Below are 18,499 nucleotides of genomic sequence, written 5' to 3'. Positions count from 1 at the left end.
TCCTTACACGCTGGGGCCGCCCGTCCCGCGTCACGCCCGAGCAGACCCAGGGGCCGCCAGCACCGTGGCAAAGGGAAGCAGCTCTGGACGGACACGCATGCACGGGGTCATTCCACGCTCTAGCACCAGAGGGACGTGGGTCACCACTCTCCCAGGACGCGGGCTGAATGGGCAGGGCGGGGGTGAGAGCATCGTTCCATGGGCTTCGAGGGGCGCGCATTGGAAATGCTGGGCAGGAAGCATGGGAGGCCGCTGGAGAGGACCGAGGGGGCCAAGGGGAGCAGCTCTGGTGATGTGGTGGCTGGGGTGGGGGACGAGCCCCACAGTGGGGCGCCACGGCGGTCGGGAGGGTGGTCTGTCCGCTGCTCCGGCTCCTGCTCGCTGCGCACAGTGGGGCCTGGGAGCCGTGCTCGGAGCCCCTCCAGGCCCGCTAAGCCCCCGCGCACGCCTGTCCACGCTGAGAGCCCGGAGAGCTCCCTCTGCTGCCCACGCAGGGTCCCCGTTCCGGGAACGGGTCCTGGATTTCGGCTCCAGCTGGACTGGGGAGCCCTCGAGGTGCTAACTCTCTTCGTGCCCCCCACGCTGCATTTGCAAATGCTCCTGGGCGCTCTGGAGGAGCCGGCTCTGTCCTGGAGGGTGTCATTAACACCTCCCGTCTGTCATGGACTTGAAAGCCCTCCAGGAGCTCCCGGACCTGCTCAGAGCCCGCCCCCGGGCTCCTCTGAGTCACTGCCGCTTGGACGGTTTTCTTGCATTTCATATAATTTGGAGGAATCGATTTATCATTTCCCCTACTTGGTATTCTAGAGACCTCATTTTTCATTTCATCCTGCCGCTTCTAAAAATAAAGTTAGTGGTAACTTGAGTTTCTTACTCATTTCTCTTCCCTCCGACAGCAGGCGATTAGATTTATAAAATCCTGCGCTGAGGCGACGGGTGGGGACCAAGCGCCCCGGGCTCCTCCGTGGCACACGTGCCCTCCCCTCTGGTCATGTCCAGCTGGCGCGGGCAGGGAGGTGGGGGCGCCTGGGGTGGAGGCCCGCACCTTCTCCTCCTGGGCTGGGCCCCCAGCACCAGTGTGCCCGAGCGAGCACCAGATCTAATCCTGGGGGACCTGCCGTGTGAGGTCGCTCGACCTCTCCGGTGGCCTCGTCTGGGCAGTGGGGGAGATCAGGACGTGTGATCTTCGCTCCCACACGGCAAAGCACTGAGGTAAGTGGCTGGCTTAGGCGGGAAAGGGGCTTGGGGCACAATGACATGAATTTAGGATTTGCTTGAAACTATGTCGCATTACAAACCGAAAACGAAAAGGCCGGTGGAGAGGAAGCAGGTGTCGGGGTCACGGACGCGCCACTCCGAAACGGGCCGCTTGGGCGTAGTGACCAGTTTCAATAGAAGTGAGTTAAGAGCCAGCCTGTGCAGGAGGGACCCTCAGACCCCCTCCGCCCCCTGAAGGCAGGAGGTCAATCTTGTGGAAGGCGCCCTCCCTATCAGGAGGAAGAGACGCGTCCGTGTCCTTGTCACCAGAGGTGGGACACGGACAGCCCAGAGGCTGTATGAACAACACTCGTTACTTTTCTTGGCTAATTCACGACCCCAGCCCCAATTCTGCTTAGAATTCCTCCCGACCGGAAGGCCCCCCCGGTCACTTGTCTCGGTCCCGCCGTGCCTCTCTGACGCGTGGTCTCCCTGTGCAGGAGGCAGAGCCCGCTGGTCTTGCTGGTTTCTTTCTCTTCAGTTCATTATGGAGCGGCAGAGCCCACGTGAAAACATTTTGTTTTCTTTCTCCTGTTGTATCGGCCTCAGGTCGGCTGGATCCTCGGCGCAGCCAGAGGACTCGGGACCGAGGGCCTCCCCTCCCCTCGCGGGGCTGCTCAGCCCGTGCTCACGGGTGAGGCCGGACGCGGCAGCTCCTCCCGGGATCGTGTCTGTTTCGGTGAGCCCGGCCCTTCCCCGACAGGCGCGCAAGGCCCTGAAAGAGAGTCGCGGGGAGGCCGGGGCCCTGGCGGCGAACCCCGGCTTCGGCCTGGTGACCTCCTCGGGGCCGAGCTCCCTCGTTCCTCGTTAGGAGGAGGGGTGAGGAGTGGAGGGCACAGGTGCCTGGCCGCGTCGGGTCCCTCCTCCCTCCCCGGCCATCCGCAGGCTTTCCGGGTTTCTCGTGCCCCGGGAGGGACAGGCAGACGGGCGAGCCCACTGCCCACACCCCGGGAGGTGATGGGAGGGGTTTGCTGGGCAGCGGGCACGGCAGGGCCCCCAGCAGGGCCCGGACACTTCCTGCAGGGGGAGGTCCTGGGGGCGCCGGGGCCTCTCGCCGCGGCAAGGATTCTGGGCTGTATTCGAGCAAAAGGAAACATAACCCCAGGGCCCAGCTTTTGTGGCAGAAGCAGCCCAGCGTGCCCGCCGGCCCCCAGGCGTGGGGCAGCCCCTGGGCCACCGTCAGTGCCTCGCCGGTCATGCCCACGTCCCCACCCACACCAGGGTGTCTGGGCCCAGGGCCCGCTGGCCGCCTCCCCGTCTGCACAGGCCAGTCCTCCATCAGGGCTTCACGCCCAGCGGCCCGCCGCACCCGCTCTGAAGCCTGTGCGCTGTCTCGGGCCTCACACTCCCCCCTCCGACCCCTGCATGCCTCTGGCCCCCTCCCCGGCCCGGCGTGTCTGGAGAAACCCGGTCCCGGGTACCTGCTGGGGGCCCGCCCTGGGTCGGCCCATCACGACACTGGATTCTCTGCTCAACTCTCCCTCACGGGAGGCCGCCTGCCCTCGGATAACGCCGTGCCCTCTGCGGTGCCCTCAGCGCGGCCAGTTTCTGCCGGAGGCCGGCCTCCCTCCACGGCGCGGCTCGCTTGCTTGCTGCTTGCGGTCTGTGGTCCCCCGCTCCTGGGTGCAGCCCCGTGGGTGCACCCCGCCTGTCGCTGTCCCCACGCTCCCTCGGCACTGCGCAAAGCGTGTGTGTTGAGGGAATGTGTGAACGAATGGACGGCACCAGCCCACCTGTCGGGTCTGCGATCCTGCTGCCCGGCTCCCCGGAGCTGGCTTCACGGGGCTTGGCTTCAAGGACAAGGGGCTCCAAAGGACAGCTTGTAGAGCTGGTGACATCCCAGGTCACGGAGGGGCGGCGGGTGCTGGGCTCAGGACGCGTCTCGGAAACACGGACTCCAAACACAGCCGTCCCGGGCGACGCCAGCCCGCCGAGCGGGTGTCTCCGCTGCTACAATCAGTCAGCTTTAGTGCTCCTGAGTCTGAAAGTACGACACGTTCATGGCCAGACACGTGGATGATACAGGGAGACTCTGTCTACGTCAGGTTCCCCCAGAGACAAGCAGTGGGGAAACACGGATGGGGACACACACGCGTACCACACACACACCATGTAAACACAGACACACACACACAGACAGGCAGGTACACACTTACACAGACACACATACAGACGTGTGCTCACACGCGCACGTGCACATGCACACACACGCCCGCACACACACCCCTACACACAGACCTGCACGCACACACACTTACAGACATACAGACACATGTGCTCACATGCGCGCGCATACACACACACACACACACACACACACATACTCTTGGGCAGGAGCGGACACTGATTCATGGGCAGGATGTCTCGTTCTCCAGGGAAACCTCAGTTGTGCTCCGAAGACCTTTGGGGGATGGCGGTGCCCCCCCCCGCTCATCAGGACGTGGCTTCCGCCGTGGGAAGGCGTTCACGCACCCACCGGGGCCTCCCAGCAACGCCTGCATTAGTGTCTGGCCGCCTGGGGGGGCAGCCCAGCCGCGCTGACCCGGAGAGCCAGACTGCAGGAGCCTGGAAGACGGTCTGCGCGTCGGGCAGGGGCCGGAGCAGGGCACCGCTGTGGAGAGGACGATGGTGCAGGGAGCAGCCCTTGTGACCCGCAGACACCCGGAAAGACTCGCTGGGCTCCATGCAAACCCATGTGCTCAGAATAAAGCAGATGTGTAAGGGCGGGGGCCCGGGACTATTTCTGGGGCGCTGGTAATACTCTATTTCTTGCCCTGGATACTGGCCCCAAGGCCACACAATTTATGATTTGTGACCTGTCTGTGAGGGCTTCAGGGGCTCCCAGGGCCCGGCACCAGCTCTCAGGGCAGAGAGGATGCACTTGTCTGTGGGGTCCGAGCTTACGGAGGAAACAGTCTCCCTGGCCCTTTCCAACAGGCTTCCGGCTTCTTGTGCGTCCGCCCAAGCCCCCTGTGTGGTGCCACTGGTGCAAACCCACACGGGGTCCGTCACATCTGTTCTCAGGCATCAGGACATGTTTTGGGCAGAATGATCAGCCTGTCTTAGGCCGTTTGCTTAGTCCGACTCAGAATAATGAAACGGGAGTCTAAACCGACCCGTGTTTAATCCTGGTGGCGGCGGGTCCCAGCGCTGACTGTGAGCCGTCTGGCGCTCCTGGGAGATCACCGGTAAATAAAATCTGCTGAGAAGAGGGGGAAGCAGGTTTAGGACCACTGTGTTGGGGCCTCGGCCTGGGAGGGGTGGGGGCTGCACACGTACACGTGCGTGCACCGAGAGGCTGTGTGTGGGCTCGCACGGCGCTGTTCCTGCCCACTCGCCCTTCCTCGCGGTTCCCGTGTGCGGAACTTGTGAAGACCCTTCCGATGGGCTGGAAACCGCCGGCCGTGGGTGCGGGCGCAGGAGGGATCGAGGAGTTCTGGCTTCACGGAGCTGGTCTGGACAGAGCCACTTTCTGTTCTCGGCCAGCGTCTCCACCCGAGACGTCCGGGGATGCTACCGAGCCGGGTGGCTCTCCCTGCAGGCAAGGTGCACGCCAAGGTCTTAGTCCTTACGGGTCGGTGCACACCGCTCTGGAACGTGCCGGCAAACAGTGCTGGGGGACTCGGGGCGTCCGGCTCCCAGGAAGTCGGTGCAAAGTGCAGCCTCCGTGCGCGTGCCCTTCCCACCCGCGTGCGCAGAAGCCTCGATGGACGCTTTGGTGCCGGGGCTGGTGTGGCTGTGGGGGAATGAAGCCACGGCGAAGGCTGGTGGGTGTGGGAGGGAGAAACCAGAGCTGTTCGTGGCCTATGTGGGACTCGGATCTGGGGACAGCGACGGCTCGGGGAGTTCTTCCGGGGTCAGCAGACCCCGACCACGGTCCCCGGTGAGGCTTCTTAGAGGAGCGGGACAGTGTGACGGGAAACCACGCTTTCCGGCCCACCGGTTTCTTCCTAATGTTTGTTTAACGAGTGGATGGATCAGCGGGTGGATACAGGAAGTGCTGGTTTGCAGACACTAGCTCCAGCAGTTTGGGGCTAAAAGGGGCCCTGGAGCCAATCCATTAGGAAACCTTCATTTGAAATGTGAAGGTCTTGGGGGAGGAGGCTGGGGTGTGACCACTGGAGCCCAGGGGGGTCACGAGCTCTGAGACTTGAGAGCTGTGGTCGCACATCACCTGGGCACCGAAAGCCACTGAAGGACACACTTTGTGGTGTTACGGGACTCTCACCTCCGTCTGAAAACACACTAAGGAAGCTCTCGGGCTGGTGCACAAGCCGCTCCTTGTGCTGGACTCGAAGCCGATCAGGGAGCCGTGTGGACGCCACGGCCCGAGACCCTGACCCGCTTCAGGCCATGAGCACAGGCAACCTCTCTGTGCCTCCACTCGGGGCCCATCCACCTGAAATGCCCTCAGGGCCGGTCGTACGAGCTCTGACACCTCACAGAGTGTCTGATTCAGGCGTCCGGTCAGAACCTCAAACCGAGGCAGGGCCGCCTGGGGCGTTAACAAGCCGAGGTGCTGCCCAGCCCCGCCCCTGCCCGCCAGGACGACCGAGCCCACCAGCCCCGCCCCTGCCCGCCTCCTCAGGGGCAGGACGCGGCCCTTCTGCCCACGGCGGGGCCTGCAGCGGCCCAGCAGGGACAGGGCTCTCCGACAGGGACTCACGCGGTCCCGGGGTGTGAGTGTGAAGGGATGTTCCTGCCCCGTCCTGGGGCTGTGTCGGCTGGGACGGGGGCTCACCCGTTTCGGTTAGTTGGGATTCACGTTTGTGACGCGTGTGGCTCCTCCGTGGAGGACTCCGTGGTGTCCGGGGCCTGACGGAGCCGGCTCCCTCATCGGGAACGTGTTCCTGGGAAGGCTCCCGTGGTGCCCAGACCTCTGCTCTCGCAAGGACTCGGTGAAGTGTCTCCGCGTTGGCCAGCAGCTCCCCGCTGCAGGGGGACAGGCCCGGGGACGGGAACAGGGCCAGCAGCCCCAGACACACAAAGGACCCGCCTTCGGTGGCCGTGAGCCCACGCTGGCTGGTGAACGGTCAGGGAGGGGGTTGACTGTCTGGAGGCTTTGCAGGACCAGCTCAGAGCCTGGGGACTAACCGTCGGCGGGAGGAGGATGTAGAACATGCCGGAATGGAAGCTCACGGAGTAGCACCTGAACTTGCCGCGTGCATCAAGGCAGGACCCCCAGGGAAGGGGAGACCGAGGGAGCACACCCCGCCTTCCTGCAGCCCCTGCCCCCGGACAGCGGCCGCCGCAGTCAGAGGCAAGGCTAGGGCCAGCCCAGCCCCCTCAGCCTCCGTTCTGTCTGGGCGGAGCGTCTGTGGGGCAGTGTCCTGGCACGCGACCCTCCAGCCACACGGGCTCTGCTCCTCGGAAGCCGGTGCCTGGGGTTCCGTGCTCTGCAGTTGCGGTGCTGACGGTCTGTCATGTGACCTCCGCGTTGTGGTTTCTAACAAGTCAGGTGGGACAGCGGAGCAGGCGCTGGGGGACCGGAGCCCAGCCGCTCCCCACGTGTCCCCACGATCCCACCTCCTAGAGCAGGACGGACTGTTTCAGTACCTTGAACAGCACCTTTCCCTGGGTTTTGAGCAAAGGGCCCTCGTTTTCATGTGGTCTTGGCCCTGGCTGGAGAGACACACCTGCCAGCTCGGCTGCCTGCACCTCCCAGCCTGGCAGGCCCGGGGGTGTCCCAGGAGTCAGGCCGCGGTGGCTTCTTGGGGACATTCCTCGTGACACTCCGTGAGGAATTCACAGCATCCCCCATGCACTGCACCCACAGCCTCCAAGCCACGCGCCCCGCAGCACGCCAGACCCCAGCACCCTGGCCAGCACCTAGCACACGGCCACCTGCTGGGCTGGGCTCTCTCCCGCTCCAGGTGCAATCAGCGCGGGGCCACTGCCGGCCACCAACTGTGGAAGTTCCCCACAGAGACCCGAGGAAGCATTTACACCCCCTACAGCAACTGGCACGATGTCTGTCCAACCCAACAGGCATTAGGACTTGAGCTGCTCCAGTTCATTTTTTCTAGTAATTTGTTTTACTGGGTCTCATTAGGCAGCTGGAGAGGGGTTCTGATTTCTGACTGGGAGGGGAGCTCGCAGGCGCGTCACCTCGGAAGGGCTCTGCTCCCGCACTCGGCCCTCCGGCGCCGTCACGAGCTCGCGTTTCAGATGCTCTGGGCGCTGCCCCCTCCCCAATCTTTTTTCGGGTTTGACTAGGAGAACTCATGGAGGGCCGAGTCACATTACCCTGAGAACACGAGCCCGCATGCCGCACAGCCAGCTGCGAGCAGAGGGGAGTCATCGGGGCTTAGCCCAGATGCCCTCTCCTGTATCAGCGAGGACAAGTCCTCCGTCCGCGGCTCCGGCGTGTCTCAGCTAAACTGCCTTACACAAAGCTGCACAGACCCCTCGCTTTCTGATGTCGACTCCGCACCTCAACAGGCAGCTCGGGGGTGCAGAGTGGCCTTTCCTCTGTGGGCTGTGGGGACTAATACCCCAGCCCCCAGAGTTGGGAAAAATAGTCACCCCAAAGTGTCCTGTGGCCGAACCACCCAGGCTGGCGGCTGTGCTTTAACACAGGTTGGGGGGGGCGGCGTTGACTAAAGGCCTTGCCGGGGAATAGGGCTGAGTTCTGGCCTCAGGGAGATCCTTCCGCAGGGCAGGGAGCAGCGGGCTCCGGTGGGTTGTTAGGAAGGAGTCTCTGCGTGTCCGCGAGTGCACGTTTGCTTCCGGTTCTGCCCTCTCCGTGTTGTGGACGCTGAAGCTGGAGCCCCGGCGCAGAGGCCGCGGGGCGAGCGGGACGCTGCCGGGGCGCAGCGAACGTTGGCCAGGCGGGGCGGGTGCCTGAGCCCAGGACGGGGAGGGAAGCCAAAAAGGAGCGACCCGGCCTGTGGGCTCGAGGTGAACAGCAAACACAAGACGGAAGGAACCAGAGTGGCAGGGACCCCCGTGAGCGGAGCCGGCCTCCCACGAGGAACAGCACGGTCCGTGCTTACGGGAGCCGCACTCCGCTTACTACTGCAACTTTCCAGCGTGTAAGTGACTTGTGCTATTATGCAAGCGAGCCTGTCTGGGGAGGACGATGGCCCCCAGCAGAGTCCTCATCTCTCTGGTCCTTCTCCAGAGAGCCCGGAGCAGAAGCCTCCATGGGGACGGTGGGGAACCGGGCTGGACTCCTGTCGGGGGCAGTCTGTGCCGTGGCCAGGAAGGCGTCCGCTGCCTGTGCCTGGGGAGAGGCTCTGGGAGCCTGCCCCACGCCGTGCAATTCCTGGTGCAGCCGTGTCCTCCCCTGCATCGAGGACAAATCTCAGAATGTCCCTTAAATTGCATGATTTTCAAAATAGCCTGTTTGCTGGGGCCTGGGCTCAGCCACTCCTGAGCAGGGTGGCCCCTGCTTTGCTGGATGCTGTAAACGGCCTCAGCCTCCAGCCGCGGAACTCGGGGCGGTGTCCGACCCCGGAAAACAAGAACACACAGCACGTGGGGTTCTCTTTTGTTAACAGTGGAAACGGGAGCAGACACAGTCAACATTCTGCTTGAACTGTTTTAAAAAAGACTATTTTATTTCAAAGAGCAAATGAGTATTTTCCTGGCAACAAGTCGGAAAACAAGTGGCCAGAGGAGAGTCAGGTGTCTTAATAAATAAAAAATGCCATTTATGTTTCTAAAACTTCTAGAACACATAGCACATCCTCAATAAATAAGCCCGCACTGGTGCTACATCACTAGAGACAGTCCCAGGTGTCTGGGTGCCCGTCCGCCCCCCAACCACGTCATCCCCGAGACCTGCGGGGACAGCAGCCGCGGCAGCCTCCGAGCGTGGACCCCAGACATGTCCGGGTGTCCCGGCCGGCACTCCCGGGGCCTCTGGATGGCTTCACGGCTGCTTGCTTCCCGCCGGCTAGAGCTCAGGCCCGCAGAGCAGGAGGAGGTGCTGCGACAGTCCTCTGGGTGCTGGGGCGGCTCTGAGTTCCGTCTTGGTGTCGGTTTCCTCCGTCCTCTCAGAGGCTGGGCCCCGTGCTGGCTGCATTCGGGCACCTGCTGCGGGATCGGGTCCCCGCCAGCGTGCGCTCACCCACTCTTACATTCCAGACCAAGACACCTGAGACACCCCGGCTCTCGAGCACCCCCACCAGTCCCGAGCAGCTGCCGGGGTGCCCGCCTGTTCCGCCGTGCGTCCCAGACTCTGCCGTGGACACAGCACTTCCCGCACCTCCTAGTCGCCGTCGCGAGTCCCACGGCTTGCCCGAATAGGACCCGGACTTCTCAGGGTGGCTTTTGTGTCTTTTCCAGGGGTGTGTGCAAAAGGCAAGGGTAAACCATTCTTTCCAACACAGGGTCCTTTATTTGAACGTTTCCTGGACAGTGTGTGAAGGACAGGCGCAGCCTCCCTCCGGGGGACTCGAGGGGTCAGTGTTCCTTGAACCTGGAAGAGGATAAAAGGGCAGCTGGTGACACAGCCGGCGACGGTCACAGGCCAGACGCTGCATCTGGGCAGGACGTGCAAACCCTGCAGAGCCAGTTTCTTTCCTTCCCGATGGGGTCTTCAAAGCCACGTGGAGGGGGCAGCCCCGGGGGACAGAGGATGGGAGACAGAGGCGCGCGCAGGACACCCGCAGCCGAGACTATCTCTGTCACAAAGCTGCAGCTCCAAGACAACAAAGAAGGCAATTTCCCTGATGTTTTTCCCAGATTTTGAGGAGAGAGGACCGCCACTGCCACCCCAACACTGGGAAAAATGAGCGTGAACGAGACGTGCAAAGTCGGGGACGTGGGTGGGTTCGCCGGAGCGGCCTCTGACCTGGCGCTGGGAAGTCGGGAGCGGGGGGCACTTACAGAACTTGGTCCCCGGCCGCAGACCCCGGGCAGCTCAGCTCCTTGTGAATGAGGCGGATCAGGAACTGCACCCAAACGGAGAGGAGAGACGGTTACTGCGGCAGGGAGCCTGCGTCCCGAGAGGCGGCCTCCACGCCACCTGCCGGGCTGCCCGTGGGGACTCTGAGGCTCCTTCAGGACAGAAAGGACTCAGAGGCCCACAGATGCCGCGCTCCTGGAGCTAAGGCTGTGAGGACAGAGCTCAGCCTAACATTTCTGGGATCGAGTAATGTTCAAAACGAAAGGAGTCCAATCAAAAGATACCCGAATCAGAAACGGAACAAAGACAAGGTGACCCACGACGGCGGAGACCTGCAGGGTTGGGTACTGGAGAGCCGTGCAGGGACCCTGAAAGCCCAGTGAACATCTCCTGGGCCCTGGCACCGGGAGGCTGGCCAGGCCGTCTCTGGAACAGCCGCATCTTATCGGGAAGCTTCTGGGGGAGCTCCTGGCTCTGGCGGGCCCCTCGCCCGCGGCCTCTGGGGCGGCTGCGGGAATAAACCAGGGACAGCTCGCGTCACCTGCCGCCGTTCCCTCGAACTCCCTCCCGCTCACAGGGCCGAGTCACTTTCCAGAGCCGGACTAATGGCAAAGCCGGACACCGGCGAACTGGCTTTGCTGTTGCGGCTGTGGGTCTGGTCTTCCCGCGCACCGGCAGCAGCCCCACAGGAGGGCCCCGTGTGCAGGGCCTGGTTTTGGTGGTCCCCGCCTCTTCCAAGGTGGCCGGTGCCCTTGGGCCCAGAGGGACGGCGGGCTGGGAGAGGCCCAGCACAGCTTGAAAACCCACGTGGCTCTGCCGGGCCCGGCTCAGGTCGGAGCTCTAGGGGCAGGGACACTTTTGTCTCCGAGGCTTGCGTTTCCAGCAGGAGCTCGAAGTCCCTCGTACGCCACGAGATCGGGCGGAAGAGAACAGGTGTGTCCCCCGCAGAGAAGCACGGCCGGCTGCTCTCTGTGCCCCTCCAGCCGTGCGCGTGCGCTTGGAGTGGGAACGCAGGGAGTGCGTCGGGCGCTCAGTACGCGAACATACCCGCAGGCAGAAAATAACCGGAAGGTGGTGACAGGGACACTTCTGCTGGGCAAGCTGGGACCCCGAGCCCCCAGCTCACCAGCATCTCCTGCTCTGCGGGAGCTGGAACCGGACCGTGGCACGCGCCACCGAAGCCCACGTGCGGAGGAGCCTCCGGTTACACGACACGGATGGGGGGAGGGGAGGGGAGGGGAAGGAAGGGGAGGGGAAGGGAGGGGAGGGGAGCGGAGGGCAGAGGAGGAGGACGACGACCGGTGCATCGTGTGACACGAAACAGTGCGGATGGGGGCAACGGCTCCGAAGGTCAAAGGTCAAAGGTGATGAAATGCCGTGTCTGTGGGGACACCAGCCACCTGGAGCCCCCGTGACATGCGTCCGCAGGTGTAAGACCACACACGTGACAGCACGGCCATCACGCTCACGCTCCCCAGACAGTCCTACAGGGCGCCCGGATCTGACCCCGCCGGCTGACCTGCCCGGGCTGCCGAGCTTCTCAGTCCCAGACGGGCGGGGTCCAGCAGACACACGACCGATGCGTCCCGAGTTCAGCCCACCCCCCACCGCCGGCCCCCGCTGCGGGGCGGCCTGTCTCCTGACACCGCTGTCTCGCCGGGGCCAGTCCTGCTTCCTTCCGGTTATCTTCTGCCTGCGGGTATGTCCATGTTCTCGTCTCTGTCCTTCTGGAGCCGAGACACGTCGGTCTGCACGCTCTGTGGCTGCCCGGCTGGCACCGGGGCCCCTCCTGGTCTCGAGATCCCACCCGGGGGGCTCAGAGCAGACCACCCGTGTGTGCTCCATTCTGTGCGTGGTCTCCCTCCGACAGAGCCTCCGCCTCACTGTCCAAGCCGCCCCCGGACTTGGCGCTGTCTGCTCGCCGAGCTCGCCCTGCTCTGTGCCCAGGGCTGTTCCTCCCCGGACAGCTCTCGTGGCGTCTCGCCTGCTTACTGTACGTCCGTCTGGTCCTCGTCTTCTTGGACCCACGTGCCCGTGTTGCCGGTGAGGCGCCCGCTGGAGCCCAGCCCGACACCTCCTGTCCTCTCCCCTGGGGCACAAGCAGTGGTCCCCCCGTTTCTGAGTGGGCGACTCGGCCGTGGCTCCAGCCGGGGCCTCAGTGCTTGTCTATGCTGTCTCGATGCCGTGGGCCCTGTGGACACCCTGCCTCTCCTCGGGCTGCTGGGCGGCTGGGAGGGACGGATGAGCTCCCAGCACTGGCGAAGGAGTTTCCAGTCCTCGAACAGCCCTCCCTGGTGGAGTCTCACCGCCACCGAGCTGAAATGATCTGGGGACGCTGACGTGGCCACACCCTCAGACACCAACATGGAACAAACACTCTGAGAAGCTGCATCTTCAAACCCAACAGGCCCCGAGTTGAACGGTGGCACTGGATTCTGTCTGAAACCGGGAGCCCTGGAGTTAAAATCCGAGCCTTGGTGTGATCCACGGAGCTGAGATTTCCAAATCCCCAACTTGCTTCTGGGCGGGGACTCTGCCCACCAGCCACCGCGGTGTGGCGGGGGGGGGGGGGGGCGCTGCACACTGGTGACTCGGGCCGGGTCCTGTCTGCCCCCGCAGCAGCCCGAGTCTCGGAGCCTCTCCCCGCAGCCTCCGCTCTTCTTTCCCACCCTCTGGGTGTTGGGAGTCGGGCACCTTCCACACAGGGCTGCTGGACGCGGGGGCACTGGGGCGAGGGGGATCGCTGTGCGGGAGGTGGGTCATGGCCTGCCACTGCCTCTGGTCCCCTCGACAGTCCTGTCTCGGGTGCCATTGGATGCCCGTCTAGCCACCAGAGAAGCTACACGACAGCCGGCAGACAACGCGGCTGGGGCCCAGGGCCAGGGTGCCCCTGCTCTCTGCCTCCTACCGGCCCGCCCGAAGCTGCACAGCAGGACGTGTGCTCCGACCACGCAGAGGCAGGCCTCACATCATGAGCGCAGGCCAAGTGTCCCCGAGGCCCACAGCTCCCCTGGAGAAGCGTCCCCAGAGTGCAGTCAACAACCAGAGAGACTCACCAGTAAGGCGCAGGCGTCGGCGAACATCAGCATGTAGAATACGTTGTTCCACCCAGACGGGGACAGGAGCCCGGCCAGCAGAGGGCCCAGGGCTGCTCCTGGGAGGGGCAAACAGACACACGTGAGCCATGTGAGGAAGACTCCGGAAGGCGTACCCAGGCCCCGTGCGCACACAGCGCGGTGCTCAACACCTCCCGCTCTGTGAATGAGAAACGCAGTAGAAGCAGCTCCTTCTCCCTCTCAGGCTGGGCGGGTGGAAAGCCCTCCAGGGCCCCGCACGGTGGGGCGTGGCTGGCTCCACAGTCTCTGGAAACAAATCTGAAAATTTGTATTGACCCTAAAACGTTCATTCTCTTGGTCCAACAATCCCAAAGGAGAACTACGGAAGAGCCCCGCATCGGGTGCACGACGTCTGACCGACGCGCACATACGCAGTGCGTCACTGCAACCGGGCAGGAGCAAGGTGCGGCCGCCGCGCCCGTGCGGACGTCCTCACTCCGACAGCAGGGAGCGGGGCGCACCGCCCGGGGCTCTCCCTCTTCAGGGAACGCCGCACACCGAATACACAGCCCCGTTGACGGAGGGCGTGTCTGTCGTCTGCCCCCAGCGGTCCGGGCAAACCCGCGTGTGTATGTTCTCACGCGTGTGCGTGTTACAAATGCACGCGTGGGAAAGGCGATGAGGCAGGCGCAGGATATGGGAATTCTCCACATCGCTTCTGCAACTTCTACGTAAGTCTAACATCATGTCAAAATGATTTTTGAGAGACTCTAAAAATGAAAGAAAGCAAATATTCCTCAAAATGCCTGAAGATACCCAAGAACGCAGCAGCAGTTCAGGTATTTCCTGTCCGAAAAGCGACGGGAGTAGATTACGACCCGCGCACAGGCTGCGTCACCGTTTCGGCCCGGTAAGAAGCACAAAGTTATCCTGACACCTGACCCCGAGCGGCAGGAGTACGGGGTCCTTCCCACTTCGCGTGCACTAATGTTGTTCCACGTGTTTACAGACAGCCCTTACTACTTTCTTACCTGAGAAGATCGCGTGTGTGTTAAGTCTCAGAGAAGCTTCCGGTAAACACGGTGGATCGCTCCCCTGTGCTCATTTCTACATGTCCCAACACCGACATATGCCACAAATGAATTTAACAAATTACGAGCCACAGAGAGAGGGCGGATGGGAGACGGCACCGGCCCTGGAGGACGGACTTTCAAGGGCACGACAAGGACATGGGCTCCGGTCTCCTTGCCGGAGGGAGACGGCCTGAGGACCCCTTGCTCGTAGCCAGGCCTGTGCACACGCGGAGGCAGGGGAGGGTGGGAGCGACTCTTTCATGAGGAAAGACTGGCCACGCCCCTCCACTCTCCTGACCCAGGCTTTCTCCTCGGTCAGCGTCACTCCAGGGGAACAGCCCCTCCGACTGTGAGCAGAGGCCCTGGGCTCGGGGATTGGGGGTGGGGGGGCAGCGACTGAGTCAGGGAGCGCAGGGAAGGCCAGCGCCTCCACCAAGCAGCCCCGACCCCGCCCCAACGACGGCAGTGCCTTCCCGAGGCCCACACCCCAGCGGGCCCCGGGCTCTCCTCCGCCAGACTCCGGTCTGATCCCGCGGCCGTGAAGACCAGCGGCTGATACATCCCACGCACAAAGGGCTTCTAGGAAGTGCTTGGTGGCTCGGTCTCAGATACGAACCTGTGGAGGGCCGGCCGGATTCGTCTGGGTCTGAGGAAAGCCCCAGAGCAGCAGGGGGGAGGGCTACTGGGAGGAAGCGAGCAAACTGCGGAGGCGGAACGGCCCGGAAACCGAAACAGCCTCAGAAAATGGATAGAAAATTAAGTCGGATCACACGATAGTCTCACGTTTATACCTGAAAACCGGTATCAGCAATCACACGATTCAGTCTGACGCATGCTGCGTCCAAGAACGGACGCTAGGCTCTCCCTCCCCCACAACACCCACGCTCTCCCTTCCAACGCCGCACAGTGGCTCCCACAGAGAAGGGTGGCGCCCAGGGCCGTCCTGCCTTCAACGGCACAGTGATCAGAGAACACACCGACAACGTTCACAAGCACGTCCACGGAGTGGGTTCTGAGATGCGTGCCCCTTGGCACACAGAAAGATCTGGAAATTTGCCGGGAAGGAGACGGGAACTCCAGAGGTGTGCACTGACACCAGCTCAACCACGCTGTCTGGTCAAAGGGATAAGGAACGTTCCACACTGTGGCCGTGCGCGGCTGTCCAGGAAGTGTAACAAGATGAATCTCGAGAAAGCTATGTCAGTTATCTATCAAAATCTCCAAAATCTCCAAAATGTGTGGAATGAGAACTAATCACTGGTTGTCAAATAAAGGTATAAAACTGGAAAAAAAGCCCCACAGAAAATGGGATGCACGAAAAGGGCAGAAAAACGCTGATGGATGTTAACATTACGGCAACCAAAGACGAGGTTGGAAAGTCAAGTCAAGAACAGCTCTGAAAGCAGAGAAAAGAGAAAAAGACGGGAGAGAAGGAAAAAAGAAAAAAAAGGAAGGATTAACCCAGGAAGGGTAACCTCTGATGAATCAGTTTTCCAAGAATTAAAAACAGACAGCAGTGGGGACACGTGTGCCCCGAAACCGCAGAGGGGGGGCCGCCAACGCTGGAGGCAGGAAGGACTTGAGGCTCCGCGTCGGTGCGACAGCAGAGGGCGTCCAGGCGGGACGGCGGCTGTCTCCATCCAGCTACACACAGGGCGGTGGGCGCCGCCAAGAGAAAATCCGAGTGTCCGACTCTTGGTTAGGGCTCAGGTCATGATCTCATGGGTCCTGGGTTCGAGCCCCACACTGGGCTCAGTTCAGCTCAGCGGGGAGTCTGCTTCTCCCTCTGCCCCCCACCAGGCGCTCTCTCTCTCTAATAAATAAATAAGTGAATCTTAAAAAAGACAAAAGCGAACCTCTTTAAAGAAAAAAAAAAAGAACCCTAACAAGGCTGGTAACACCGGACTCTTGTACGCCTGGGGACCTGGGAGTGTTCCTGCCGTTTGTACTGGGTTCAGATTCTGTCCGTCTTGAACGGCAGGGATAAACAGGGACCAGCGGCCCGCAGCCCCCTTTGCCAGCGGCTGACTTCAGCGAAAACCTGAGCACGCTTCTGTCACACGGAGGGAAAGTACCCGCAGCCAGTGCCGGGCCCGTCCTCCCTCTGCAGCCAGAGACCCGCGGGCACACGCCTCCACGCCCGCGGCCCCCAGGTCCGCGCACACTTCGGACCTGTTCATGTTTGTAAAGGCCGGACACGGGGACCCTGTCCTCTCCCACCCACCCGCGGTCTTCCCCATGCCGCGCACTCCTACCGTCCGTGTGCGTGCCATGGTTAGGTCCTAGCAAACATCAGGTTTTCACAGTAACAACTGTTAGGAGCTCCTTTTTTCATTATCTAAACTTGTCGATAACAATTATCTGAACTCTGCAGCAACGGCATTCATCAAATTTCCCTCGGCTGGTTTTTATCATAAATTATTAACGTGAATTGGCAACTCTGCTGAAACACTAACTGAACTTTAAGTGACTCTGAGACCTGTATTTTTCCATTCATAAAAATGATTAGTAAATTATCGAGTACATGTGAGCACATTTATGACCTGAGAGATATTTCCCGTTTTGCCAAGTTAGATTTTATACACGTATTGTGTATTGGGATTAAATTTTGAAATAAGTTCCCTCTGTCCAATCAGCTAAGAAAGGGGACCTCCTGTAAGTCTTTGCTGACGTCTTCATTCCCTGTGTCTGCAGAGAACCATCGTGTCTCACCGCTCTTTCTTCTGGACTCTGCCATTTATAAGACTCTGATGCCCAAATCCCATATCAACCTTTGCGTTTTTAGATTATGGTGTTCCACTCATTTGTAGACAAAAAAAGATACTTTTACTAGCACGATGATACCATCAAACTAAAAATAATCTCTGATTCTTGAGAAATAATCTTTTTTTGAATTTTATTTGTTTTTAAAGTAAAGTTTATGCCCAGTGTTGGACTTGAACTCACAACCCTGAGATCAAAAGTGGCATGTTCTACCGATGGAGCCAGCCAGGTGCCCCAATAATCGTCTTTCTTTTAGAATAAGCATTGTAACAATAGCGTAAACAGTGTTTTATGCAGTTAAAAAAAAAAAGGCCAGCCCACCCTAATATTACCGAAACATCTGGAATCCTTGGCATCTGGTTAATCGGGATGTGACAGGGTGGACAGTGTGGTTCCCCATGACCATGATGAACTCTTAGAGCTAAAAACACCCACGCACCTACAGAGCCGGTCCCGTCGATGATGGCGGTCACAGTGGCGAGGGCGTGCGAGTTTCCCTTGAGACTTTTGTGCGTGCCCTGGGAGAGAGGGGACAGCAAACGTGAGGCACATCCAGCAGCCTCAGCGAGAAACGAGCCCGCACCTTCTTACAGCAATTTGCCTTAACAACTTGGCAAAGCAGTTCAAAACATGGGGTGTTTTTCCGTCAGAAATTTAAACTCTACTCTATTCCAACTTACTTTGGAAAGGTACATGAAGTTTAAGGGTTTTCAACAGTAAAACCTCATCAGACATCTCTGTCCAAACATATTCTGGTTGAAAGAACTCTCAGAATTTTTCCTTAAGCAAATATTTACTCAGCACCGCCCACCAGCCAGTGGGGAAGACAGACCCACGGACGCCACTCGTCCCTGCCCTGAGCTACGCCAGCGTTAACGCCCACTTCCCCGTTCCTGCGAGGGGCTTTCTGGGACATGTGCCGGACGGCTCTGTACCACCTAAACGCCCACCCAGTTCTCAGCAAATGCCCAGGAGGGTGGGGAGGCAGGCAGGACCCAAGAAGCCAATGTGGGGAGTCACCAAATCCTAAATGACAGACCCACAGGAGCTCTGGTTTTCAGAAAGCAAGACAAAGAGACGGGAGAAAGAAGCACACACTGAGGACGATAAAGGAAGAAAAATTAATTGGGAGAAATGGTGCCCAGATGCCTAAACTACACACATAAACCCGAGACAGTAAGTACAGGTGCTTGTGTGTGTGTCCACGGAAGTATACAAAATAAAGCACATCCATGAAGCGATAACCAGCTGTAATCCACATTTTCTGGAGTTGGGAGTCCCTCTTCTGTCCTCTGATCCCATGGGGCAGACGACTGTTAGTGGTCTGGTGTGGACCCTTCCAGAATGTTCTGTGCCCCGTGCAGGCAAGAGCATGGGTGCACCCTCAGCACAAAGGGGGGCCTGCTGCTGGACTCCCCTGTGCCCCTCCTCTGCTTCTCTCTGCTGACCCGGCACAGCAGGGCCTCAGCTCGTCTCGGGTGGGGAGGACGGGGCAG

The 18,499-nt window shown here is 60.9% G+C and overlaps 1 protein-coding gene across 4 annotated transcripts in view; it reads right to left on the bottom strand.

Annotated features, from left to right (window-relative positions):
- Positions 1–8,798: 8,798 nt before the first annotated feature.
- SLC37A1 (solute carrier family 37 member 1) overlaps positions 8,799–18,499 on the bottom strand; it is a 57,698-nt gene continuing 47,997 nt past the window's right edge. For all 4 annotated transcript variants that reach the window (XM_059392409.1, XM_059392410.1, XM_059392408.1 and 1 more), the window contains exons 17-20: positions 17,443–17,521; positions 13,168–13,265; positions 10,093–10,157; positions 8,799–9,682 (exon numbers count right to left, since the gene is read on the bottom strand). In XM_059392409.1, coding sequence (XP_059248392.1) covers positions 9,667–9,682; positions 10,093–10,157; positions 13,168–13,265; positions 17,443–17,521 — 258 coding nt within the window. In that variant the 3' untranslated portion in view covers positions 8,799–9,666. The remainder of the gene's footprint in view (positions 9,683–10,092; positions 10,158–13,167; positions 13,266–17,442; positions 17,522–18,499) is intronic.

The sequence above is a fragment of the Mustela nigripes genome, chromosome 2 (assembly GCF_022355385.1).
Source record: "Mustela nigripes isolate SB6536 chromosome 2, MUSNIG.SB6536, whole genome shotgun sequence".
Lineage (NCBI taxonomy): Eukaryota > Metazoa > Chordata > Mammalia > Carnivora > Mustelidae > Mustela > Mustela nigripes.
This window is presented reverse-complemented; position numbering and strand designations above follow the sequence as displayed.